The 26,490-nt window shown below is 44.7% G+C and overlaps 1 protein-coding gene across 1 annotated transcript in view; it reads left to right on the top strand.

Annotated features, from left to right (window-relative positions):
* The first annotated feature begins 3,789 nt into the window (after nucleotides 1-3,789).
* LOC311107581 (transcription termination factor 1-like) overlaps nucleotides 3,790-26,490 on the top strand; it is a 38,427-nt gene continuing 15,726 nt past the window's right edge. The window contains exons 1-9 of the mRNA XM_084150088.1: nucleotides 3,790-3,846; nucleotides 8,221-9,260; nucleotides 9,538-9,665; nucleotides 12,649-12,834; nucleotides 12,975-13,056; nucleotides 14,235-14,365; nucleotides 14,485-14,680; nucleotides 18,346-18,438; nucleotides 19,332-19,397. Coding sequence (XP_084006214.1) covers nucleotides 8,416-9,260; nucleotides 9,538-9,665; nucleotides 12,649-12,834; nucleotides 12,975-13,056; nucleotides 14,235-14,365; nucleotides 14,485-14,680; nucleotides 18,346-18,438; nucleotides 19,332-19,397 — 1,727 coding nt within the window. The 5' untranslated portion in view covers nucleotides 3,790-3,846; nucleotides 8,221-8,415. The remainder of the gene's footprint in view (nucleotides 3,847-8,220; nucleotides 9,261-9,537; nucleotides 9,666-12,648; nucleotides 12,835-12,974; nucleotides 13,057-14,234; nucleotides 14,366-14,484; nucleotides 14,681-18,345; nucleotides 18,439-19,331; nucleotides 19,398-26,490) is intronic.

Here is a 26,490-nt window from a genome sequence, read left to right as displayed (position 1 = left end):
GTTTTGACTGGGCTGAGCGGGAACTATGCTTCCGCAGAGGAAGGGGAGCCAGCAGGCCAGAGGTGGATGAACGCAATGCCCTCGTTTGGGTGTAGGGACTGATCAGAGCCTGAAGGTACGGAGGTGCCGTTCCCCTCACTGCTCCATAGGCAAGCACCATGGTCTTGTAACGGATGTGAGCTTCAACTGGAAGCCAGTGGAGTGTGCGGAGGAGGGGGGTGACGTGAGAGAACTTGGGAAGGTTGAACACCAGACGGGCTGCGGCATTCTGGATGAGTTGTAGGAGTTTAATGGCACAGGCAGGGAGCCCAGCCAACAGCGAGTTGCAGTAATCCAGACGGGAGATGACAAGTGCCTGGATTAGGACCTGTGCCGCTTCCTGTGTAAGGCAGTCAACGTGATGGCGAGATCATGGAACGGGCAGTCCTTCCCCGGGAGGAAGAGCAGCTCCGTCTTGCCAGGGTTCAGCTTGAGGTGGTGATCCGTCATCCATACTGATATGTCTGCCAGACATGCAGAGATGCGATTCGCCACCTGGTTATCAGAAGGGGGAAAAGAGAAGATTAGTTGTGTATCGTCAGCGTAGCAATGATAGGAGAGGCCATGTGAGGATATGATAGAGCCAAGTGACTTGGTGTATAGGGAGAAAAGGAGAGGGCCTAGAACTGAGCCCTGGGGGACACCAGTGGTGAGAGCACGTGGTGCGGAGACAGCTTCTCGCCACGCCACTTGGTAGGAGCGACCGGTCAGGTAGGACGCAATCCAGGAGTGAGCCGCGCCGGAGATGCCCAGCTCGGAGAGGGTGGAGAGGAGGATCTGATGGTTCACAGTATCAAAGGCAGCAGACAGGTCTAGAAGGACAAGAGCAGAGGAGAGAGAGTTAGCTTTAGCAGTGCGGAGAGCCTCCGTGACACAGAGAAGAGCAGTCTCAGTTGAATGACCAGTCCTGAAACCTGACTGGTTTGGATCAAGAAGGTAATTCTGAGAGAGATAGCAAGAGAGTTGGCTAAAGACGGCACGCTCAATAGTTTTGGAAAGAAAAGAAAGAAGGAATACTGGTCTGTAGTTGTTGACATCAGTGGGATCGAGTGTTGGTTTTTTGAGAAGGGGTGCAACTCTCGCTCTCTTGAAGACGGAAGGGACATAGCCAGCGGTCAAGGATGAGTTGATCAGCGAGGTGAGGTAGGGGAGAAGGTCACCGGAGATGGTCTGGAGAAGAGAGGAGGGGATAGGGTCAAGCGGGCAGGTTGTTGGGCGGCCTGCAGTCACAAGTCGCAAGATTTTATCTGGAGAGAGAGGGGATAAAGAAGTCAAAGCATAGGGTAGGGCAGTGTGAGTAGGACCAGCAGTGTCATTAGACTTAACAAACGAGGATCGGATGTCGTCAACCTTCTTTTCAAAGTGGTTGACGAAGTCATCCACAGAGAGGGAGGAGGGGGGGGGGGGGTGGGGGGGAGGATTCAGCAGTGAGGAGAATGTGGCAAAGAGCTTCCTAGGGTTAGAGGCAGATGCTTGGAATTTAGAGTAGAATTTGTCCAGCATCAAGCTCATAGATCATGTCATCACGTGATGATGGCTATATATCAATAAGGTGTTTCCACCGCCATTTCTAGCATGCAGTTATTAGGCTACAGATGAAATAAGTTATGATGAACTTCACAGGGTGGTGACAGTGTACAGTGATGCTAGATGCTCCTTTCCAATAAATATGGAGGGTCTTATTCTGGTGACATGATGATCCGTGCTTGACTGCTGTTCGACAAATACAAATAATCTCACTCTTTTGTCATATAAACGAAACATTTTTTGTGACAATATCATCAGTAGAGTTGAAAATGCGATGCAAACCCATTTAAATTGTACTTTTTTTTTTTGATACATGGGAATTGAATCGCAAAAGTTATTTTTATGTGCACTACGTAATCACGCACAGACTTTTATCAGCAAGTCAATTTGATGGCAACACGCATATTGTTTTTATGCAGATTTTAGAATATTAGCATTCAAATCTGTTCGCCAATTGGATGGAAACCTAGCTATTGTCTTGCTGGAAGATCCACTTGCGGTCAAGTTTCAGCCTCCTGGCAGAAGCAACCAGGTTTTTGGCTAAAATGTCCTGGTAGAGTTCATGATTCCGTTGACCTTAACAAGAGCCCCGGGACCAATGAAAGCAAAACAACCCCATAACATAAAATATTCACCACCATATTTTACAGTAGGCATGAGGTTCAAGGAACTGTAGGTCATTCATGCTGTGGGTTTCAAATAAATTGATGTGTGATGGATTTACTTTTGTAAAGTGTTTTATGTAAATACATGTTTTTATTTAATTTGAAAGATGATGTAATGATCAAACGGTACAGAGCATTATGGGAATCAGCAGGTCTGCTGTTCAAAGTCTTGTGATGTTTTCACATCATTAGAAACAATAATTATAAATGGTGTTGTTTTGGAATGTCTCCAAGGGTAATAGGAGAAGGCACTGACTGATGTTGTTGATAGATTAAAACATGTTTGCAGAAAATATCTCCATCAATTTGTCCAAGAACAAAAATATAAACGCCTACATGTAAAAATAAAAATCTTGATTTTACCGAGTTACAGTTCATATGAGGAAATCAGTCAATTGAAATAAATAAATTAGGCCCTAATCTATGGATTTCACGTGACTGGGAATACAGATATGCATAATATAATAATAATATAATACAGATACATTAATTAAAAAATGGGTCTCAGGATCTCGTCACGTTATTTTTGTGCATTCAAATTGCCATCGATAAAATGCAATTGCGTTCGTTGTCCGTAGATTATGCCTGCCCATACCATAACCCCACCGCCACCATGGGGCACTCTGTTCACAATGTTGACATCAGCAAACCGCTCGTCCACACAACGCCATACACATGGTCTGCGGTTGTGAGGCCGGTTGGACGTACTGCCAAATTCTCAAAAAACAACGTTGGATGCGACTTATGGTAGAGAAATTAACATTCAATTCTCTGGCAACAGCTACGGTGGACATTCCTGCAGTCAGCATGCCAATTGCACCCTCCCTCAAAACTTGAGACATCTGTGGCATTGTGTTATGTGACAAAAATGCACATTTTAGAGTGGCCTTTTATTGTCCCCAGCACAAGGTGCACCTGTGTAACGATCATGCCGTTTAATCAGCTTCTTGATATGCCACACCTGTCAGGTGGATGGATTATCTTGGCAAAGGTGAAATGCTCACTAACAGGAATGTAAACAAATTTGTGCACAACATTTTAGAGAAATAAGCTTTTTGTGCATAATGGAACATTTCTGGGATCTTTTATTTCAGCTCATGAAACGTGGGACCAACACTTTACATGTTACCTTTATATTTTTGTTCAGTGTAGTTAATTCATTTTGACCTAATGCTGCTCATTCATATTATTGTTTGAATCTTTTGGGAAGGAATGATTTACAGTTGACTCCTGATAAGCACACTTTATATTAGTGCAAACTCTGTTTTTCGGTCTCAATTCAATAACATTCTGTTTCCTGATGGCTGCATTCTCTGGTTCAGTGCACGCTGTCACATCAGTCCCAAGCCACTGCAGTTGTCAGGAGTCGCCTGTTTTACAATTTGTTGTCTATCAATTCAGTTCATGCAATACATGATCATCCTAGATCACCCTATTTCTTTCCTCACATTGTAGTCGTTCATTTATATTATTACTGGTGGGTCTGACTGTACGCTGTGGTAAAACCCCATCCACATGGGGGCGCTGTGATTTGTTGATGGACTCGCCACCCGCTAGTACATCAAACAGAAGAAGGCTACGGAGTGAAACTTAGTTTATTTTCCGGTTCAATCAGGTGTGTGCTTGTTTGTTTTTCTGTATGTGTTTTATCTCGGATTTACTTATTTAGCCAGCACTTGTGTTCGCTAGCAAGCTAGAGTCTTCGGATGAACTATCACGTGTAGCCAACCAGGCCAGCTAGCTAGGTAACTCCTCTGCTAGCTAACTCCTCTGCTAGGTAACTCCTCTGCTAGCTAGTTAGTTAGTTATCCTGATCACACGTGGCTGTGTGTTTGTGCATGTGCGAACAAGTGTTAGTGAACGTGTGTGCATGGGCGCCAGAATTCGTCTCAAAAGTGGGGGTGCAAAAATAATAATAATGTATTAATCCTTTTTATTTATTTTTTATGTAACCAAATTCTGCAATTCTACACTTTCTTCAGAATGAAAAAATATTTTTAGAACACATGTCCAGAAAACATTTATGCATTTATCTATATGCCAACAGTGGGCAACATGCCTACTTTATCATAACCATTACAGATAACAAGTCCTAATTGCGAGGCTGTAACCCCCCCCCCCCCCCCAAAAAAAACTGTTTTTGCATATTTCCAGAAACAAGATTAGGGGGGGTTACCAATTCTAAAGTAGCCAAAACTGCAGCTCGTTGTTGGAACATATATTTCAAACAACCAGTCAATTTTGAATGTCATAAAACTGATGTCATTTGGCAAGGAATGTAGCTTGTTGGAAAGGGCGGCAGGTAGCTTAGTGGTTAAGAGCGTTGTGCCAGTAACCGAAAGGTCGCTGGTTCTAATCCCCGAGCCGACTAGGTGAAAAATCTGTCGATGTGCCCTTGAGCAAGGCACTTAACCCTAATTGCTCCTGTAAGCTGCTCTGGATAAGAGCGTCTGCTAAATGACGTAAATGTGTATCCCATCAGTTAGATACAGTGCATTTGGAAAGTATTCAGACCCCTTGACTTTTTCCACATTTTGTTACATTACAGCCTTATTCTAAAATGGATTTTTTTTTTTTATCCCTCATCAATCTACACACAATACCCCATAATGAGAAAGCAAAAACTATTTTTTTAGAAATTTTTGCAAATGTATTACATTTTAAAAACGGATCACATTTACGTAAGTATTCAGACCCTTTACTCAGTACTTTGTTGAAGCACCTTTGGCAGCGATTACAGCCTTGAGTCTTCTTGGGTATGACGCTACAAGCTTGGCACACCTGTATTTGGGGAGTTTCTCCCATTCTTCTCTGCAGATCCTCTCAAGCTCTGTCAGGTTGGATGGGGAGCGTCGCTGCACAGCTATTTTTAGGTCTCTCCAGAGATGTTCAATTCCGGGCTCTGGCTGGGCCACTCAAGGACATTCAGAGACTTGTCCCGAAGCCACTCCTGCGTTGTTTTGGCTGTGTGCTTAGGGTCGTTGTCCTGTTGGAAGGTGAACCTTGGCTCCGGTCTGAGGTCCTGAGCGCTCAGGAGCAGGATTTCATCAAGGATCTCTCAGTACTTTGCTCCATTCATCTTTCCCTCTCGATCCTGACTAGTCTCCCAGTCCCTGCCCCTGAAAAACATTCCCACAGCATGATGCTGCCACCACCATGCTTCACTGTAGGGATGGTGCCAGGTTTCCTCCAGACGTGACGCTTGGCATTCAGGCCAAAGAGTTAAATCTTGGTTTCATCAGACCAGATAATTGTTTCTCATGGTCTGAGAGTCCTTTAGGTGCCTTTTGGCAAACTCCAAGCGGATTGTCATGTGCCTTTTACTGAGGAGTGGCTTCTGACCGGCCACTATATCATAAAGGCCAGAGATGGTTGTCCTTCTGGAAGGTTCTCCCATCGCCACAGAGGAACTCTGGAGCTCTGTCAGACTGACCATCGGGTTCTTGGTCACCTCCCTGACAAAGGCCTTTCTCCCCCGATTGCTCAGTTTGAGTCTTGGTGGTTCCAAACTTCTTCCATTTAAGAACGATGGAGGCCACTGTGTTTTTGGGGACCTTCAATGCTGCAGAATTTTTTTAGGTACTCTTCCCCAGATCTGTGTCTCGACGCAATCCTGTCTCAGAGCTCTGCAGACAATTCCTTCAACCTCATGGCTTGGTTTTTGCTCTGACATGCACTGTCAGCTGTGGGACCTTAAATAGACAGGTGTGTGCCTTTCCAAATCATGTCCAATCAATTGAATTTACCACAGGTGGACTCCAATCAAGTTGTAGAAACATCTCAAGGATGATCAATGGAAACAGGATGCACCTGAGCTCAATTTCAAGTCTCATAGCAAAGGGTCTTTATATAAATTAGGTATTTCCGTTTTTTAAAAATACATTTGCTACAATTTATACACCTGTTTTCTCTTTGTCATTATGGGGTATTGTTGGTAGATTGAGGGAAAATATAATTTCATAAATTTTAGAATAAGTCTGTAACGTAACAAAATGTGGAAAAAGTAAAAGGGTCTGAATACTTTCTGAATGCACTGTACATATTTATAGGCATTTATTTACGTAGGCCAAATGGGAACTTGTGTGCGCACTCAGGACACGTTTGTACCGGGAGCGGTCAGAACACAATTGAGTGTGGAACACAGGGAGAGGAACTGCGTGATGCTTGGCTTGGTTTCTTTTTTGTTTTGCCCCGCAAATGGAACAGTAGAGTCAAAGCAAATTACCGTCAAAAGACGACAAACTGTCAATATATTTCATGACAAAATGTCACTTGCCCATTCGGGCAGCCACAAAGTACATTCCACCAATTCGTTTTTTGTGATCTCTGGTTAAAGATCGAGTTGACGTCCGTCGAGACCCATAGCCATCCCTACCTCCGACATGAAAATGTTTCAAACTTGTCTGCTCTAGTCTCCTCTCAATATATATATATATATTTTTTATTTTTTTAAAAAATAAGACTAATAAAACAGCATAAAACCAGGTGTATCACAAAGCATGATCAAATTAATTAGCCAGCTACTGTAATTTTGAGAAATAGTTTGGTCGATTTTTATTTTATTTTGTATTTTTTTGTCAAATAAGAAGCTAGCTGGTAGCTTGCAAGCTAGTTAGCTCCCATGCCAATTTCAAGTCTTTCTAAACTAATATCTGACTAACTCGGAAATATGAATGTATTTCAGAATGAAGGTTACCTGGCTAGCGCATCATGTTTTGTGACATTATGTTAGCTAGCTATCCCCAGTTAGACAATGTGTTTTCACTTATTGCATCCGTGCTTGTTGTGTTCTCCCGGGTTTACGCTAGTTACCACAGCCACTAAGTCAATATATATATAAAAAATATTCTTCTTAATTTAAGGTTAGGCTAAGGCTTAGCAGTGTGGTTCATGTTAGGGTTAGGCTAAGGCTTAGCAGTGTGGTTCATGTTAGGCTAAGGCTTAGCAGTGTGGTTAATGTTAGGGTTAGGCTAAGGCTTAGCAGTGTGGTTAATATTAGGGTTAGTCTAAGGCTTAGCAGTGTGGTTAATGTTAGGGTTAGGCTAAGGCTTAGCAGTGTGGTTAATATTAGGGTTAGTCTAAGGCTTAGCAGTGTGGTTAATGTTAGGGTTAGGCTAAGGCTTAGCAGTGTGGTTCATGTTAGGCTAAGGCTTAACAGTGTGGTACATGTTAGGGTTAGGCTAAGGCTTAGCAGTGTGGTTAATGTTAGGGTTAGGCTTAGCAGTGTGGTTCATGTTAGGGTTAGGCTAAGGCTTAGCAGTGTGGTTAATGTTAGGGTTAGGCTAAGGCTTAGCAGTGTGGTTCATGTTAGGGTTAGGCTAAGGCTTAGCAGTGTGGTTCATGTTAGGGTTAGGCATAGCAGTGTGGTTCATGTTAGGGTTAGGCTAAGGCTTAGCAGTGTGGTTCATGTTAGGGTTTAAAATCACATTGTAAGAATAGGCATCCTTTATGACTTTGTAGCTGTGGTAACTAGTGACGACTGTTCTCCCTGATGCACTTGTTCGTTCATGAGCTGGCTGCTCGTTCTAAATAGTATAATCCAATCTGTTCAAAACAGTGGTGGGCGGGAGGGTAGCAAAACCTTCCAATGGGCATAACCATTCATATTGAGGAGACGGGGAGGTGGTGCTAAAATGCAATCTGTTAATTATTTACATAGATAAAGTGGACAATATCTATTTTAATACAGACTCAAAACATTACTAATCACTGAACATGACAAATTACCCAACGGATCATTTTCTCTTAGAAAAGTGGGGGTACAAAAACATATGTATGCACCCCTATTTTGAAAGTGGGGATACAACTGCTCCGTTTGCTCCATTGCTCAGGCGTGTGTGTTTTCAAATGAACATACATTAGAACAATGTCCTGTGTAATCGCGGGCTATTCTTTGGGTGCCGAAATCAGTAGTTTTTGATAATTTTATTTGACATCGAAGCTCCAGTCTGCCTGCAGGAAAAACATTGATATTGTCTTTGTGTTATAGATGGAGCAAATGGGTTATGCAGCTTCCACCATGTTCGGGACGACAACACCCGCAGAACGGGGAGAGTGAGATTCCCTTACTGCTTGATGTTTCCAACGTCCCCTCTTTTATTGAACTATTCTCATCAGTGGTACAGTCCAAAAGAAGAGGAGAGAGACTAAAGAACAGGAAGAACCTGCCGTTAAGGATGATCAAATGGAGAAGGATCTACCTGAACCTGAACACAAAGAGCAAACCGTGACGGAGTTGGAAATGGTGGACAACGAGAGGAAGAAATGTAAAAAGCAAAAGAAGAAAGAGAAGCGCGTGAATGTTCAAGCTGAAATGGAAAAACGAACTGAAGGGAAAACGAAGAAAAAGTCAAACGATCTTCAAACACAACGAGACGATGGAACGACTGTTGCTGAGGAGGCGATGAGTAGCTGGAGGAAAAAGACACACCATAATGACAGACGGACAGAAGACGGGATGGACAGTGGCCTCTCAGCGTCTGCAGTAGATGTCTCGGATGTAAGAGTGCCAGAGGAGGCCAGAAGGAGTAAGAAGAAGCACAAGAACAGACGAACGGAGCTTGGAGAGGGAGCGGAAAGCCGTCACACAGTTTTAAGATTAGCAGATGATCCTGAAATCATAGAACTATACACTGACACGGTTGAGGGAGGTGAAAATGTGGTAACGGAGCAACAGAACAATGTAAAGGAGAAGAGGAAACGAAAAAAGGAAAAAATTGGAGAGATTCAACTGAACGTTTGTCCAGATGAAACGGAGCTTCAGAGAAATGGAGCTGAGAGAAAATGGAAGACAATGAGGCTGACAACACAACCGGACGGAGGGTCTGCTGCTGTAGAGGGCAGCGGGAGGAAAAAGAGAAAACGCTGCAGAGAGTCCGACACGGGAATGGACCGTGTGCCCTCGACGTCTGATAACGGGACACCTGATGCTGGACCAGAACCTGAGACAGGGGAGGATGGCCCCCATACAACCATGGTTGAGACAAGGATCCAACACCGCAGACGCATCCTAAAGGAGAAACTCCTAAGGTCAGTAGAAAGGAACCTCGGACACTCGTTTAAGGGTGAATCTAGCATATTTTGAAGAGTGATTTCTCTTATTGGTGGTAGTGAACATAACCATTGACCGCAGGAAAACCAGACCTTTTGTGAATCATTGTGCGGTGTACCAGAGTTGAATCTGAAACCTCTTCCTGTGCAGAGAGGAAGCATTCCTGTCCTGCTCTGTCTACTCAGAGGTTTCAAAACACATGTTTTAGATTTAGATATTATGTTATTTAGATGTTCTCCCCTCCCTATGTTACAGTGAGAAAGAATGGAATGCTATGAATGAGCTCAAAGAGTTTATTCCCAATGTTGAGTCTCAGGCTGCTTGGAGGATCAGAGTGATGATAAAGTATGATCTTGATCGATTCAAGGAATTCCGAAGACAAGGTACGTTTATCACAGCGTGATGTAGCGAACATGTCCACATGGAAGCAATGTTATGTAACATGTTACTGTGTTGAGAGATGTTTGAGAAATTTGATTCAATTCTGAAAAAAAGGAAAATGTGATTTTCTCCCCCTTTAACACATGAATCCACATTCAGTGTTTTTCTTTGTTTTTGTTTTTTCAGCTGACTGAATGTATTATCATTTAGACCCAATGGGTTATGCCAGGCCTCCAGACTGACACCATTTAGTCACATTTTGCGGCCCTATAGGCGTCCGCGTACGGTAAAGCTTTAGACTTGGATGTGAGAGTTAAATGTTTTATTGGTTGCATTGGTGTGAGCTGCACCATCCACAGACAGTGGGGAGAACAAGTATTTGATACACTGCCGATTTTGCAGGTTTTCCTACTTACAAAGCATGTAGAGGTCTGTAATTTTTATCATAGGTACACTTCAACTGTGAGAGACGGAATCTAAACAAAAATCACATTGTATGATTTTTAAGTAATTAATTTGCATTTTATTGCATGACATAAGTGTTTGATACATCAGAAAAGCAGAACTTAATATTTGGTACAGAAACCTTTGTTTGCAATTACAGAGATCATACGTTTCCTGTAGGTCTTGACCAGGTTTGCACACACTGCAGCAGGGATTTTGGCCCACTCCTCCATACAGACCTTCTCCAGATCCTTCAGGTTTCGGGGCTGTCGCTGGGCAATACGGACTTTCAGCTCCCTCCAAAGATTATCTATTGGGTTCAGGTCTGGAGACTGGCTAGGCCACTCCAGGACCTTGAGATGCTTCTTACGGAGCCACTCCTTAGTTGCCCTGGCTGTGTGTTTCGGGTCGTTGTCATGCTGGAAGACCAGCCACGACCCATCTTCAATGCTCTTACTGAGGGAAGGAGGTTGTTGGCCAAGATCTCGCGATACATGGCCCCATCCATCCTCCCCTCAATACGGTGCAGTCGTCCTGTCCCCTTTGCAGAAAGCATCCCCAAAGAATGATGTTTCCACCTCCATGCTTCACGGTTGGGATGGTGTTCTTGGGGTTGTACTCATCCTTCTTCCTCCAAACACACGCGAGTGGAGTTTAGACCAAAAAGCTCTATTTTTGTCTCATCAGACCACATGACCTTCTCCCATTCCTCCTCTGGATCATCCAGATGGTCATTGGCAAACTTCAGACGGGCCTGGACATGCGCTGGCTTGAGCAGGGGGACCTTGCGTGCGCTGCAGGATTTTAATCCATGACGGCGTAGTGTGTTATTAATGGTTTTCTTTGAGACTGTGGTCCCAGCTCTCTTCAGGTCATTGACCAGGTCCTGCCGTGTAGTTCTGGGCTGATCCCTCACCTTCCTCATGATCATTGATGCCCCACGAGGTGAGATCTTGCATGGAGCCCCAGACTGAGGGTGATTGACCGTCATCTTGAACTTCTTCCATTTTCTAATAATTGTGCCAACAGTTGTTGCCTTCTCACCAAGCTGCTTGCCTATTGTCCTGTAGCCAATCCCAGCCTTGTGCAGGTCTACAATTTTATCCCTGATGTCCTTACACAGCTCTCTGGTCTTGGCCATTGTGGAGAGGTTGGAGTCTGTTTGATTGAGTGTGTGGACAGGTGTCTTTTATACAGGTAACAAGTTCAAACAGGTGCAGTTAATACTGGTAATGAGTGGAGAACAGGAGGGCTTCTTAAAGAAAAACTAACAGGTCTGTGAGAGCCGGAATTCTTACTGGTTGGTAGGTGATCAAATACTTATGTCATGCAATAAAATGCAAATTAATTACTTAAAAATCATACAATGTGATTTTCTGGATTTTTGTTTTAGATTCCGTCTCTCACAGTTGAAGTGTACCTATGATAAAAATTACAGACCTCTACATGCTTTGTAATTAGGAAAACCTGCTAAATCAGCAGTGTATCAAATCCTTGTTCTCCCCACTGTAGTCACCTTTACTCCTAATGTCCTGGTTTTGTAGGTATTTGGTAACAGTAATGTAATGAAAGCCTCTGGCCCTATACCTGTCACCTGCTGCTGGACAAAAAGCAGTGGCTATTATATTTAGAGACGATGTGTTTTGAGTTTCCTCTTACTCGGGTGGTGAATTAGCCACAAATAAATGTGCCTATGATATTAGATCACATAGAGATGTAGGCAAATTCATCTCTATTGAAAAAAAGAACATTCAGAACTTTCTGGAGCCCTATTTTAACAGTAAAATATAACTACTATAACCCAATTGTCAACCCACAATTCATCACTGGATTAGGTTGCACCTAATAACAAAATATCCTGAATCATGCATTTTTCTTGGTGTGTGACCAAATCATGGGCTGGTGCCACCAACTGAAAAAGTACCAGTGTTACAGGAGAACATGTGAGGGGCACCAGTGTTACAGGAGAACATGTTAGGGGCACCAGTGTTACAGGAGAACATGTTAGGGGCACCAGTGTTACCAGGAGAACATGTTAGGGGCACCAGTGTTACAGGAGAACATGTTAGGGGCACCAGTGTTACCAGGAGAACATGTTAGGGGCACCAGTGTTACAGGAGAACATGTTAGGGGCACCAGTGTTACCAGGAGAACATGTTAGGGGCACCAGTGTTACCAGGAGAACATGTTAGGGGCACCAGTGTTACAGGAGAACATGTTAGGGGCACCAGTGTTACAGGAGAACATGTTAGGGGCACCAATGTTACAGGAGAACATGTTAGGGGCACCAGTGTTACCAGGAGAACATGTTAGGGGCACCAGTGTTACAGGAGAACATGTTAGGGGCACCAGTGTTACCAGGAGAACATGTTAGGGGCACCAGTGTTACAGGAGAACATGTTAGGGGCACCAGTGTTACAGGAGAACATGTTAGGGGCACCAGTGTTACAGGAGAACATGTTAGGGGCACCAGTGTTACAGGAGAACATGTTAGTCTGGAGCCCTAGGTTAAGCCTCTGTGGAATCTTCTGTCTTTCTCAGGCATTTCCCTGCGAACTGGACGATTCAGTGCACAGGAGAACAAACAACTCATCAGGAACATAGACGACTTCCTGGCTCTCACAGGGATTGAGGATGCCTCTAAGCTCTTCCATACAAAGCGCTTCAAAGACGAAGCAAGAAATATCCAGAGGTTGAAGAGTCATCACAGTTTCCCTGAAAGAATAGGTGCGGTGTATTCCAGCCAGGTTCATAAGATAACTTGTTGTCAGATAAAGCTTCATCCCCACATTGTATCCCTGTTCTTTAGCGTTGTCTACAGTGATCTGTGAACTGATCTCCCTTCTCCCTAACCTGTGGTGTTCCAGCTGAAGGGATCCCAAGGCCTTGGCATAAGATCTATACTCGAGGTGGGAGGAAAATGTTTGATGGCAGCAGCTACAAGGGCAGGTAAGACGGGGCTGGTTACTTTAAGGGCAGGTAAGACGGGGCTGGTTACTTTAAGGGCAGGTAAGACGGGGCTAGTTACTTTAAGGCTAGGTAAGACGGGGCTGGTTACTTTAAGGCTAGGTAAGACGGGGCTGGTTACTTTAAGGCTAGGTAAGACGGGGCTGGTTACTTTAAGGCTAGGTAAGACGGGGCTAGTTACTTTAAGGCTAGGTAAGACGGGGCTAGTTACTTTAAGGCTAGGTAAGACGGGGCTGGTTACTTTAAGGCTAGGTAAGACGGGGCTAGTTACTTTAAGGCTAGGTAAGACGGGGCTAGTTACTTTAAGGCTAGGTAAGACGGGGCTGGTTACTTTAAGGCTAGGTAAGACGGGGCTGGTTACTTCAAGGGCAGGTAAGACGGGGCTTGTTACGTTAAGGCTAGGTAAGACGGGGCTGGTTACTTTAAGGCTAAGTAAGACTGGGCTGGTTACTTCAAGGGCAGGTAAGACGGGGCTAGTTACTTTAAGGCTAGGTAAGACGGGGCTGGTTACTTTAAGGGCAGGTAAGACGGGGCTAGTTACTTTAAGGCTAGGTAAGACTGGGCTGGTTACTTCAAGGGCAGGTAAGACGGGGCTAGTTACTTTAAGGCTAGGTAAGACGGGGCTAGTTACTTTAAGGCTAGGTAAGACGGGGCTAGTTACTTTAAGGCTAGGTAAGACGGGGCTGGTTACTTCAAGGTCAGGGAAGACGGGGCTTGTTACTTTAAGGCTAGGTAAGACGGGGCTTGTTACTTCAAGGGCAGGTAAGACGGGGCTTGTTACTTTAAGGCTAGGTAAGACGGGGCTTGTTACTTTAAGGCTAGGTAAGACGGGGCTGGTTACTTTAAGGGCAGGTAAGACGGGGCTAGTTACTTTAAGGGCAGGTAAGACGGGGCTAGTTACTTTAAGGGCAGGTAAGACGGGGCTAGTTACTTTAAGGGCAGGTAAGACGGGGCTAGTTACTTTAAGGCTAGGTAAGACGGGGCTAGTTACTTTAAGGCTAGGTAAGACGGGGCTAGTTACTTTAAGGGCAGGTAAGACGGGGCTAGTTACTTTAAGGCTAGGTAAGACGGGGCTTGACTGTGCTGTTTTTCTGACACTAAGCTCTTTATACTGAGCTAACATTTACGGACTTATTGCACCACTTGATTTGAATTCTTAGACGAAGGTTCAGCGAAGATGAACTTGACTCTTTGAAAAAACTGCAGAAGTTGTACGGCAACAAATGGGTGAAGATCTCGCAGTTGACTGGCCGAAGCGAAACGCCCCTTAGGAAGCGTTTTTCTCAGATGTGTAAGTCATTAGGAACTTGTGAATGAAATATAATGACTCTTGATCCACTTCTCCTTGGGACATTTGTTACCAGCGTTGTCTGAACAATGCTCCCTCTTTGTTTGGTGTGTGTTTTTCAGTCGCAAACTTAGGTTCTTGGAGCGAGGAAGAACTGAAGAGACTAATGGAGGCTGTTCGAGACCACCTGCTGGGACAGGCAGTGCCTGGCAGTGGACCTGCCACCATCAGGAAAGACAAGCTGTACAACCACATCCCCTGGTCAGATGTGTGCCGGAGGGTTAAGACACGCCACCGGGACCAGTGTAGAATGAAATGGTGTGTAGTTTTCATTGGTTACGGGGTTTCAGGGGTAACTGAAAGTGCAGAAATTACCATAAAATTCATTATGATCTGGGAGGGTGATTTAATTATTCACTTTTCTTCAACAATGTGACTATTGGATTTGTCAGAGTTTCAAGTTCTTTGGTGTCCACATCACCAACAAACTGGTCCAAACACACCAAGACAGTCGTGAAGAGGGCATGACAAAACCTATTCCCCCTCAGGAGACTGAAAAGATTTGGCATGGGTCCCCAGATCCTCAAAAAAGTTCTACAGCTGCACCATCGAGGGCAGCGTTGTCAGAGGAAGGCCCAAAAAATGGTCAAAGACTCCAGTCACCCAAGTCATAGACTGTTCTCTCTGCTACCGCACGGCAAGCGGTACCGGAGCGCCAAGTCTAGGTCCACCCGGACTATTTGCATTGACCCCCCCCCCCTCCCCCCCCCGTGTTTTAACACTGCTGCAACTCTCTGTTTATTATCTATGCGTAATCACTGTACCCCTACCTACATGTACATATTACCTCTATTAACCTGTACCCCCGCACAATGACTCGGTACCGGTACCCCCTGTATATAGCCTGTGTAGCCCAGTTGGTAGAGCATGGTGTTTGCAACGCCAGGGTTGTGGGTTCGATTCCCACGGGGGGCCAGTATGAAAATGTATGCACTCACTAACTGTAAGTGGCTCTGGATAAGAGCGTCTGCTAAATGACTAAAATGTAAAATGTAATTGTTTTTGTGTTACTTTTTATTTTGTTTTTTACTTTAGTTTATTTAGTAAATATTTTATTATAAACTCTTTCTTGAACTGCATTTTTGGTTAAGGGCTTGTAAGTAAGCATTTCACGATAAGGTCTACACCTGTTGAATCCGGTGCATGTGACAAATAACATTGGATTTGATAACGAGCAAATCAGATTTCAAATTCAATTTTGATTTTCACATGCTTGTAGACTAACGGTGAAATGCTTACAGGTCCTTTTCCAACAATGCAGAGTTAAAGATCAAATAAAAAATATTGACACGAGGAATAATGAGTAGAAAATAACATGGCTATATACAGGAAGTAGAAAATAACATGGCTATATACAGGAAGTAGAAAATAACATGGCTATATATAGGAAGTAGAAAATAACATGGCTATATATAGGAAGTAGAAAATAACATGGCTATATACAGGAAGTAGAAAATAACATGGCTATATACAGGAAGTAGAAAATAACATGGCTATATACAGGAAGTAGAAAAAAACATGGCTATATACAGGAAGTAGAAAATAACATGGCTATATACAGGGCGTAGAAAATAACATGGCTATATATAGGAAGTAGAAAATAACATGGCTATATACAGGAAGTAGAAAATAACATGGCTATATACAGGGAGTAGAATATAACATGGCTATATACAGGAAGTAGAAAATAACATGGCTATATACAGGAAGTAGAAAATAACATGGCTATATACAGGAAGTAGAAAATAACATGGCTATATACAGGAAGTAGAAAATAACATGGCTATATACAGTGGGGAGAACAAGTATTTGATACACTGCCGATTTTGCAGGTTTTCCTAATTACAAAGCATGTAGAGGTCTGTAATTTTTATCATAGGTACACTTCAACTGTGAGAGACGGAATCTAAAACCAAAATCCAGAAAATCACATTGTATGATTTTTAAGTAATTAATTTTCATTTTATTGCATGACGTAAGTATTTGATCACCAACCTGATTCTAAAATGGATTAAATAAAAATAAAATCGTCAATCTACCAACAATACCCCATAATGACAAAGAGAAAACAGGTGTATAAATTGTAGCAAATGTATTTTTAAAAAACGGAAATACCTTATTTCCATAAGTATTCAGACCCTTTGCTATGAGACTTGAAATTGAGCTCAGGTGCATCCTGTTTCAATTGATCATCCTTGAGATGTTTCTACAACTTGATTGGAGTCCACCTGTGGTAAATTCAATTGATTGGACATGATTTGGAAAGGCACACACCTGTCTATATAAGGTCCCACAGTTGACAGTGCACGTTAGAGCAAAAACCAAGCCATGAGGTTGAAGGAATTGTCCATAGAGCTCCGAGACAGGATTGTGTCGAGGCACAGATCTGGGGAAGGGTACCCAAAACCTTCTGCAGTATTGAAGGACCCCAAGAACACAGCGGCCTCCATCATTCTTAAATGGAAGAAGTTTGGAACCACCAAGACTCTTCCTAGAGCTGGCCGCCCGGCCAAACTGAGCAATCGGGGGAGAAGGGCCTTGGTCAGGGAGGTGACCAAGAACCCAATGGTCACTCTGACAGAGCTCTAGAGTTCCTCTGTGGAGATTGGAGAACCTTCCAGAAGGACAACTATCTCTGCAGCACTCCACCAATCAGGCCTTTATGGTAGAGTGGCCAGACCGAAGCCACTCCTCAGTAAAAGGCACATGACAGCCCGCTTTTGGAGTTTGCCAAAAGGCACCTAAAGGACTCTCAGACCATGAGAAACAAGATTCTCTGGTCTGATGAAACCAAGATTGAACTCTTTGGCCTGAATGCCAAGCGTCATGTCTGGAGGAAACCTGGCACCATCCCTACGGTGAAGCATGGTGGCGGCAGCATCATGATGTGGGGATGTTTTTCAGGGGCAGGGACTGGGAGACTAGTCAGGATCGAGGGAAAGATGAATGGAGCAAAGTACAGAGAGATCCTTGATGAAAACCTGCTCCTGAGCGCTCAGGACCTCAGACTTGGGCAAAGGTTCACCTTCCAACAGGTCAACGAACCTAAGCACACAGCCAAGACAACGCAGGAGTGGCTTCGGGACAAGTCTCTGAATGTCCTTGAGTGGCCCAGCCAGAGCCCGGACTTGAACCCGATCGAACATCTCTGGAGAGACCTGAAAATAGCTGTTGAGCGATGCTCCCCATCCAACCTGACAGAGCATAAAATTATTTGCAGAGAAGAATGGGAGAAACTCCCCAAATACAGGTGTGCCAAGCTTGTAGCTTCATACCCAAGAAGACTCGAGGCTGTAATTGCTGCCAAAGGTGCTTAAACAAAGTACTGAGTAAAGGGTCTGAATACTTATGTAAATGTAATATTTCCTTTTTTTTTTTTTTTTTTTATACATTTGCAACATTTCTAAAAACCTGTTTTTGCTTTGTCACTATGGGGTATTGTGTGTAGCTTGACAATGGGAAAAAATACATTTGTGGGAAAAAGTCAAGGGGTCTGAATACTTTTTGAAAGCATAGCCAAACTTCTGCCATAGCCAGTTGGCAAATATGCTAAAATGTCTCTCTTGCCAGTCAACCTTTTTAAGGGCAACTGTTGCAGTGGCTTTAATGAATGGATGGACTGCTAAGATTCTATGTTACGGATGTTAAACAGGGAAAGTATCAGAAATTATTAATATATGTAACACGATTTCCGTTCTGGGTTGACCCAGATGAATTGCTTGCTAAACTCTAGTTAAATAGTCGCCTCCTTATAACTCACCTTGTTTAAGGAAACTAAATAATTAGGTTGACTGTTTTTTTGCACGTTAAACAATTCTTGCACCATGAAAATGTCAGCCCTGTTTTGTTTCCACAAACGTTCAGATTCAGAACATGGTCCACCTTTTGAGGCGGAGGCTGCATCTTTTCTCCTACTTTTCCAGGTTGGGTATTCTGGCACACAAAATGACATATGGACGACCAGTATTCAGTGGAGGTGTGAAAACCATAAAGGCCAAAGTGGTTTTGATCAAAGCGTGAGTTTTGAGTTTTGTGATGATTTTCATTCAATAAATGCTATTGTAGATTTGTGTTTAGCTGATTTTCTTTTGAAGATTTATTAGCCCAGTTTAGTGACTTAGTAATGTGTAATAATATGATTTATTAGCCCAGTCTTGTGACTTAGTAATGTGTAATAATATGATTTATTAGCCCAGTCTAGTGACTTAGTAATATGTAATAATATGATTTATTAGCCCAGTCTAGTGACTTAGTAATATGTAATAATATGATTTATTAGCCCAGTTTAGTGACTTAGTAATGTGTAATAACATGATTTATTAGCCCAGTTTAGTGACTTAGTAATGTGTAATAATATGATTTATTAGCCCAGTTTAGTGACTTAGTAATGTGTAATAATATGATTTATTAGCCCAGTTTAGTGACTTAGTAATGTGTAATAATATGATTTATTAGCCCAGTCTAGTGACTTAGTAATGTGTAATAATATGATTTATTAGCCCAGTCTAGTGACTTAGTAATATGTAATAATATGATTTATTAGCCCAGTTTAGTGACTTAGTAATGTGTAATAATATGATTTATTAGCCCAGTTTAGTGACTTAGTAATGTGTAATAATATGATTTATTAGCCCAGTTTAGTGACTTAGTAATGTGTAATAATATGATTTATTAGCCCAGTTTAGTGACTTAGTAATGTGTAATAATATGATTTATTAGCCCAGTCTAGTGACTTAGTAATGTGTAATAATAATATTAGTAGTATATGCCATGTACTTTACCTTTCTGCGTAGTCCTGATTTACAGGGCCAACGGTAGTCTTGTTCTTGGTATAATGGCATATGAAACTGGCATGGTCAACAATTTTTATTTTGCGAATGTTGATTCAATGTCATTTCGACCTTTTCAGGTTGAACGCAATGCAGGTGGAAGATGCTTCAGATGTTGACTGGGAAGAAATTGCTCACACAATTGGGTAAGAGGTTATTATACACAGATTAAACTTTTGTTTTAGACCATGTTGCATTTGTTTTATTCACTGACAGAGGTTTATATTGCGTTAATATTACATTTAGATTCTCAAGTTTCTTAATACAACACTGAGATGTTGTAATTCAATACTAACTTGGTCAATAATCGTCAAAAGAACGGGGATCTGTACAGTACAAAGCAAAGCCTTTGTAGATGTTTGCTATCGTCTAGGAGTGGAGTACAACAGCACGTGGCAGGGTTAGATGTTTGCTATCGTCTAGGAGTGGAGTACAACAGCACGTGGCAGGGTTAGATGTTTGCTATCGTCTAGGAGTGGAGTACAACAGCACGTGGCAGGGTTAGATGTTTGCTATCGTCTAGGAGTGGAGTACAACAGCACGTGGCAGGGTTAGATGTTTGCTATCGTCTAGGAGTAGAGTACAACAGCACGTGGCAGGGTTAGATGTTTGCTTATCGTCTAGGAGTGGAGTACAACAGCACCTGGCAGGGTTAGATGTTTGCTATCGTCTAGGAGTGGAGTACAACAGCACGTGGCAGGGTTAGATGTTTGCTTATCGTCTAGGAGTGGAGTACAACAGCACCTGGCAGGGTTAGATGTTTGCTATCGTCTAGGAGTGGAGTACAACAGCACGTGGCAGGGTTAGATGTTTGCTATCGTCTAGGAGTGGAGTACAACAGCACGTGGCAGGGTTAGATGTTTGCTATCGTCTAGGAGTGGAGTACAACAGCACGTGGCAGGGTTAGATGTTTGCTATCGTCTAGGAGTGGAGTACAACAGCACGTGGCAGGGTTAGATGTTTGCTATCGTCTAGGAGTGGAGTACAACAGCACGTGGCAGGGTTAGATGTTTGCTATCGTCTAGGAGTGGAGTACAACAGCACGTGGCAGGGTTAGATGTTTGCTATCGTCTAGGAGTGAGGAGTACAACAGGACGTGGCAGGGTTAGATGTTTGCTATCGTCTAGGAGTGGAGTACAACAGCACGTGGCAGGGTTAGATGTTTGCTATCGTCTAGGAGTGAGGAGTACAACAGGACGTGGCAGGGTTAGATGTTTGCTATCGTCTAGGAGTGGAGTACAACAGCACGTGGCAGGGTTAGATGTTTGCTATCGTCTAGGAGTGGAGTACAACAGCACGTGGCAGGGTTAGATGTTTGCTATCGTCTAGGAGTGGAGTACAACAGCACGTGGCAGGGTTAGATGTTTGCTTATCATCTAGGAGTGGAGTACAACAGCACGTGGCAGGGTTAGATGTTTGCTATCGTCTAGGAGTGGAGTACAACAGCACGTGGCAGGGTTAGATGTTTGCTATCGTCTAGGAGTGAGGAGTACAACAGCACCTGGCAGGGTTAGATGTTTGCTATCGTCTAGGAGTGGAGTACAACAGCACGTGGCAGGGTTAGATGTTTGCTATCGTCTAGGAGTGTGGAGTACAACAGCACCTGGCAGGGTTAGATGTTTGCTATCGTCTAGGAGTGGAGTACAACAGCACCTGGCAGGGTTAGATGTTTGCTATCGTCTAGGAGTGAGGAGTACAACAGCACCTGGCAGGGTTAGATGTTTGCTATCGTCTAGGAGTGGAGTACAACAGCACCTGGCAGGGTTAGATGTTTGCTATCGTCTAGGAGTGGAGTACAACAGCACCTGGCAGGGTTAGATGTTTGCTATCGTCTAGGAGTGAGGAGTACAACAGCACGTGGCAGGGTTAGATGTTTGCTATCGTCTAGGAGTGGAGTACAACAGCACGTGGCAGGGTTAGATGTTTGCTATCGTCTAGGAGTGAGGAGTACAACAGCACGTGGCAGGGTTAGATGTTTGCTATCGTCTAGGAGTGAGGAGTACAACAGCACGTGGCAGGGTTAGATGTTTGCTATCGTCTAGGAGTGGAGTACAACAGCACCTGGCAGGGTTAGATGTTTGCTATCGTCTAGGAGTGGAGTACAACAGCACGTGGCAGGGTTAGATGTTTGCTATCGTCTAGGAGTGGAGTACAACAGCACGTGGCAGGGTTAGATGTTTGCTATCGTCTAGGAGTGGAGTACAACAGCACGTGGCAGGGTTAGATGTTTGCTATCGTCTAGGAGTGAGGAGTACAACAGCACGTGGCAGGGTTAGATGTTTGCTTATCGTCTAGGAGTGGAGTACAACAGCACCTGGCAGGGTTAGATGTTTGCTTATCGTCTAGGAGTGAGGAGTACAACAGCACGTGGCAGGGTTAGATGTTTGCTATCGTCTAGGAGTGGAGTACAACAGCACGTGGCAGGGTTAGATGTTTGCTATCGTCTAGGAGTGAGGAGTACAACAGCACGTGGCAGGGTTAGATGTTTGCTATCGTCTAGGAGTGAGGAGTACAACAGCACGTGGCAGGGTTAGATGTTTGCTATCGTCTAGGAGTGGAGTACAACAGCACCTGGCAGGGTTAGATGTTTGCTATCGTCTAGGAGTGAGGAGTACAACAGCACGTGGCAGGGTTAGATGTTTGCTATCGTCTAGGAGTGGAGTACAACAGCACGTGGCAGGGTTAGATGTTTGCTATCGTCTAGGAGTGGAGTACAACAGCACCTGGCAGGGTTAGATGTTTGCTATCGTCTAGGAGTGAGGAGTACAACAGCACGTGGCAGGGTTAGATGTTTGCTATCGTCTAGGAGTGAGGAGTACAACAGCACCTGGCAGGGTAGATGTTTGCTATCGTCTAGGAGTGAGGAGTACAACAGCACGTGGCAGGGTTAGATGTTTGCTATCGTCTAGGAGTGGAGTACAACAGCACCTGGCAGGGTTAGATGTTTGCTATCGTCTAGGAGTGGAGTACAACAGCACCTGGCAGGGTTAGATGTTTGCTATCGTCTAGGAGTGGAGTACAACAGCACGTGGCAGGGTTAGATGTTTGCTTATCGTCTAGGAGTGAGGAGTACAACAGCACGTGGCAGGGTTAGATGTTTGCTATCGTCTAGGAGTGAGGAGTACAACAGCACGTGGCAGGGTTAGATGTTTGCTATCGTCTAGGAGTGAGGAGTACAACAGCACCTGGCAGGGTTAGATGTTTGCTTATCATCTAGGAGTGAGGAGTACAACAGCACCTGGCAGGGTTAGATGTTTGCTTATCATCTAGGAGTGAGGAGTACAACAGCACCTGGCAGGGTTAGATGTTTGCTATCGTCTAGGAGTGAGGAGTACAACAGCACGTGGCAGGGTTAGATGTTTGCTATCGTCTAGGAGTGGAGTACAACAGCACGTGGCAGGGTTAGATGTTTGCTATCGTCTAGGAGTGAGGAGTACAACAGCACCTGGCAGGGTTAGATGTTTGCTATCGTCTAGGAGTGAGGAGTACAACAGCACCTGGCAGGGTTAGATGTTTGCTTATCATCTAGGAGTGAGGAGTACAACAGCACCTGGCAGGGTTAGATGTTTGCTTATCATCTAGGAGTGGAGTACAACAGCACGTGGCAGGGTTAGATGTTTGCTATCGTCTAGGAGTGAGGAGTACAACAGCACCTGGCAGGGTTAGATGTTTGCTATCGTCTAGGAGTGGAGTACAACAGCACGTGGCAGGGTTAGATGTTTGCTATCGTCTAGGAGTGAGGAGTACAACAGCACCTGGCAGGGTTAGATGTTTGCTATCGTCTAGGAGTGAGGAGTACAACAGCACGTGGCAGGGTTAGATGTTTGCTATCGTCTAGGAGTGAGGAGTACAACAGCACCTGGCAGGGTTAGATGTTTGCTATCGTCTAGGAGTGAGGAGTACAACAGCACGTGGCAGGGTTAGATGTTTGCTATCGTCTAGGAGTGAGGAGTACAACAGCACCTGGCAGGGTTAGATGTTTGCTTATCATCTAGGAGTGAGGAGTACAACAGGACGTGGCAGGGTTAGATGTTTGCTATCGTCTAGGAGTGGAGTACAACAGCACCTGGCAGGGTTAGATGTTTGCTATCGTCTAGGAGTGGAGTACAACAGCACGTGGCAGGGTTAGATGTTTGCTATCGTCTAGGAGTGAGGAGTACAACAGCACGTGGCAGGGTTAGATGTTTGCTATCGTCTAGGAGTGGAGTACAACAGCACCTGGCAGGGTTAGATGTTTGCTATCGTCTAGGAGTGAGGAGTACAACAGCACCTGGCAGGGTTAGATGTTTGCTATCGTCTAGGAGTGAGGAGTACAACAGCACGTGGCAGGGTTAGATGTTTGCTATCGTCTAGGAGTGGAGTACAACAGCACGTGGCAGGGTTAGATGTTTGCTATCGTCTAGGAGTGGAGTACAACAGCACCTGGCAGGGTTAGATGTTTGCTATCGTCTAGGAGTGGAGTACAACAGCACCTGGCAGGGTTAGATGTTTGCTATCGTCTAGGAGTGAGGAGTACAACAGCACGTGGCAGGGTTAGATGTTTGCTATCGTCTAGGAGTGGAGTACAACAGCACGTGGCAGGGTTAGATGTTTGCTATCGTCTAGGAGTGGAGTACAACAGCACCTGGCAGGGTTAGATGTTTGCTATCGTCTAGGAGTGGAGTACAACAGCACGTGGCAGGGTTAGATGTTTGCTATCGTCTAGGAGTGGAGTACAACAGCACGTGGCAGGGTTAGATGTTTGCTATCGTCTAGGAGTGGAGTACAACAGCACGTGGCAGGGTTAGATGTTTGCTATCGTCTAGGAGTGAGGAGTACAACAGCACGTGGCAGGGTTAGATGTTTGCTATCGTCTAGGAGTGAGGAGTACAACAGCACGTGGCAGGGTTAGATGTTTGCTATCGTCTAGGAGTGAGGAGTACAACAGCACGTGGCAGGGTTAGATGTTTGCTTATCATCTAGGAGTGGAGTACAACAGCACGTGGCAGGGTTAGATGTTTGCTATCGTCTAGGAGTGAGGAGTACAACAGCACCTGGCAGGGTTAGATGTTAGCTATCGTCTAGGAGTGGAGTACAACAGCACGTGGCAGGGTTAGATGTTTGCTATCGTCTAGGAGTGGAGTACAACAGCACCTGGCAGGGTTAGATGTTTGCTATCGTCTAGGAGTGAGGAGTACAACAGCACCTGGCAGGGTTAGATGTTTGCTATCGTCTAGGAGTGAGGAGTACAACAGCACCTGGCAGGGTTAGATGTTTGCTATCGTCTAGGAGTGAGGAGTACAACAGCACGTGGCAGGGTTAGATGTTTGCTATCGTCTAGGAGTGGAGTACAACAGCACGTGGCAGGGTTAGATGTTTGCTATCGTCTAGGAGTGAGGAGTACAACAGCACGTGGCAGGGTTAGATGTTTGCTATCGTCTAGGAGTGGAGTACAACAGCACGTGGCAGGGTTAGATGTTTGCTATCGTCTAGGAGTGAGGAGTACAACAGCACGTGGCAGGGTTAGATGTTTGCTTATCATCTAGGAGTGAGGAGTATAACAGCACGTGGCAGGGTTAGATGTTTGCTATCGTCTAGGAATGAGGAGTACAACAGCACCTGGCAGGGTTAGATGTTTGCTATCGTCTAGGAGTGGAGTACAACAGCACCTGGCAGGGTTAGATGTTTGCTTATCATCTTGGAGTGAGGAGTACAACAGCACGTGGCAGGGTTAGATGTTTGCTATCGTCTAGGAGTGAGGAGTACAACAGCACCTGGCAGGGTTAGATGTTTGCTATCGTCTAGGCGTGAGGAGTACAACAGCACCTGGCAGGGTTAGATGTTTGCTTATCATCTAGGAGTGAGGAGTACAACAGCACCTGGCAGGGTTAGATGTTTGCTATCGTCTAGGAGTGGAGTACAACAGCACGTGGCAGGGTTAGATGTTTGCTTATCGTCTAGGAGTGGAGTACAACAGCACGTGGCAGGGTTAGATGTTTGCTATCGTCTAGGAGTGGAGTACAACAGCACGTGGCAGGGTTAGATGTTTGCTATCGTCTAGGAGTGGAGTACAACAGCACCTGGCAGGGTTAGATGTTTGCTATCGTCTAGGAGTGGAGTACAACAGCACGTGGCAGGGTTAGATGTTTGCTTATCGTCTAGGAGTGGAGTACAACAGCACGTGGCAGGGTTAGATGTTTGCTATCGTCTAGGAGTGAGGAGTACAACAGCACGTGGCAGGGTTAGATGTTTGCTATCGTCTAGGAGTGGAGTACAACAGCACGTGGCAGGGTTAGATGTTTGCTATCGTCTAGGAGTGGAGTACAACAGCACGTGGCAGGGTTAGATGTTTGCTATCGTCTAGGAGTGGAGTACAACAGCACGTGGCAGGGTTAGATGTTTGCTTATCATCTAGGAGTGGAGTACAACAGCACGTGGCAGGGTTAGATGTTTGCTTATCGTCTAGGAGTGGAGTACAACAGCACGTGGCAGGGTTAGATGTTTGCTATCGTCTAGGAGTGGAGTACAACAGCACGTGGCAGGGTTAGATGTTTGCTATCGTCTAGGAGTGGAGTACAACAGCACGTGGCAGGGTTAGATGTTTGCTATCGTCTAGGAGTGAGGAGTACAACAGCACGTGGCAGGGTTAGATGTTTGCTTATCGTCTAGGAGTGAGGAGTACAACAGCACCTGGCAGGGTTAGATGTTTGCTATCGTCTAGGAGTGGAGTACAACAGCACGTGGCAGGGTTAGATGTTTGCTATCGTCTAGGAGTGGAGTACAACAGCACGTGGCAGGGTTAGATGTTTGCTATCGTCTAGGAGTGGAGTACAACAGCACCTGGCAGGGTTAGATGTTTGCTATCGTCTAGGAGTGGAGTACAACAGCACCTGGCAGGGTTAGATGTTTGCTATCGTCTAGGAGTGGAGTACAACAGCACCTGGCAGGGTTAGATGTTAGCTTATCGTCTAGGAGTGAGGAGTACAACAGCACCTGGCAGGGTTAGATGTTTGCTTATCATCTAGGAGTGAGGAGTACAACAGCACCTGGCAGGGCTAGATGTTTGCTATCGTCTAGGAGTGAGGAGTACAACAGCACGTGGCAGGGTTAGATGTTTGCTATCGTCTAGGAGTGAGGAGTACAACAGCACCTGGCAGGGTTAGATGTTTGCTATCGTCTAGGAGTGAGGAGTACAACAGCACGTGGCAGGGTTAGATGTTTGCTATCGTCTAGGAGTGGAGTACAACAGCACCTGGCAGG

Source organism: Coregonus lavaretus (assembly GCF_964263955.1).
Source record: "Coregonus lavaretus genome assembly, chromosome: 32".
NCBI classification, from domain to species: domain Eukaryota; kingdom Metazoa; phylum Chordata; class Actinopteri; order Salmoniformes; family Salmonidae; genus Coregonus; species Coregonus lavaretus.
Note: the sequence above shows the minus strand (reverse complement) of the source record. Positions and strands in the feature narration are given on the sequence as shown.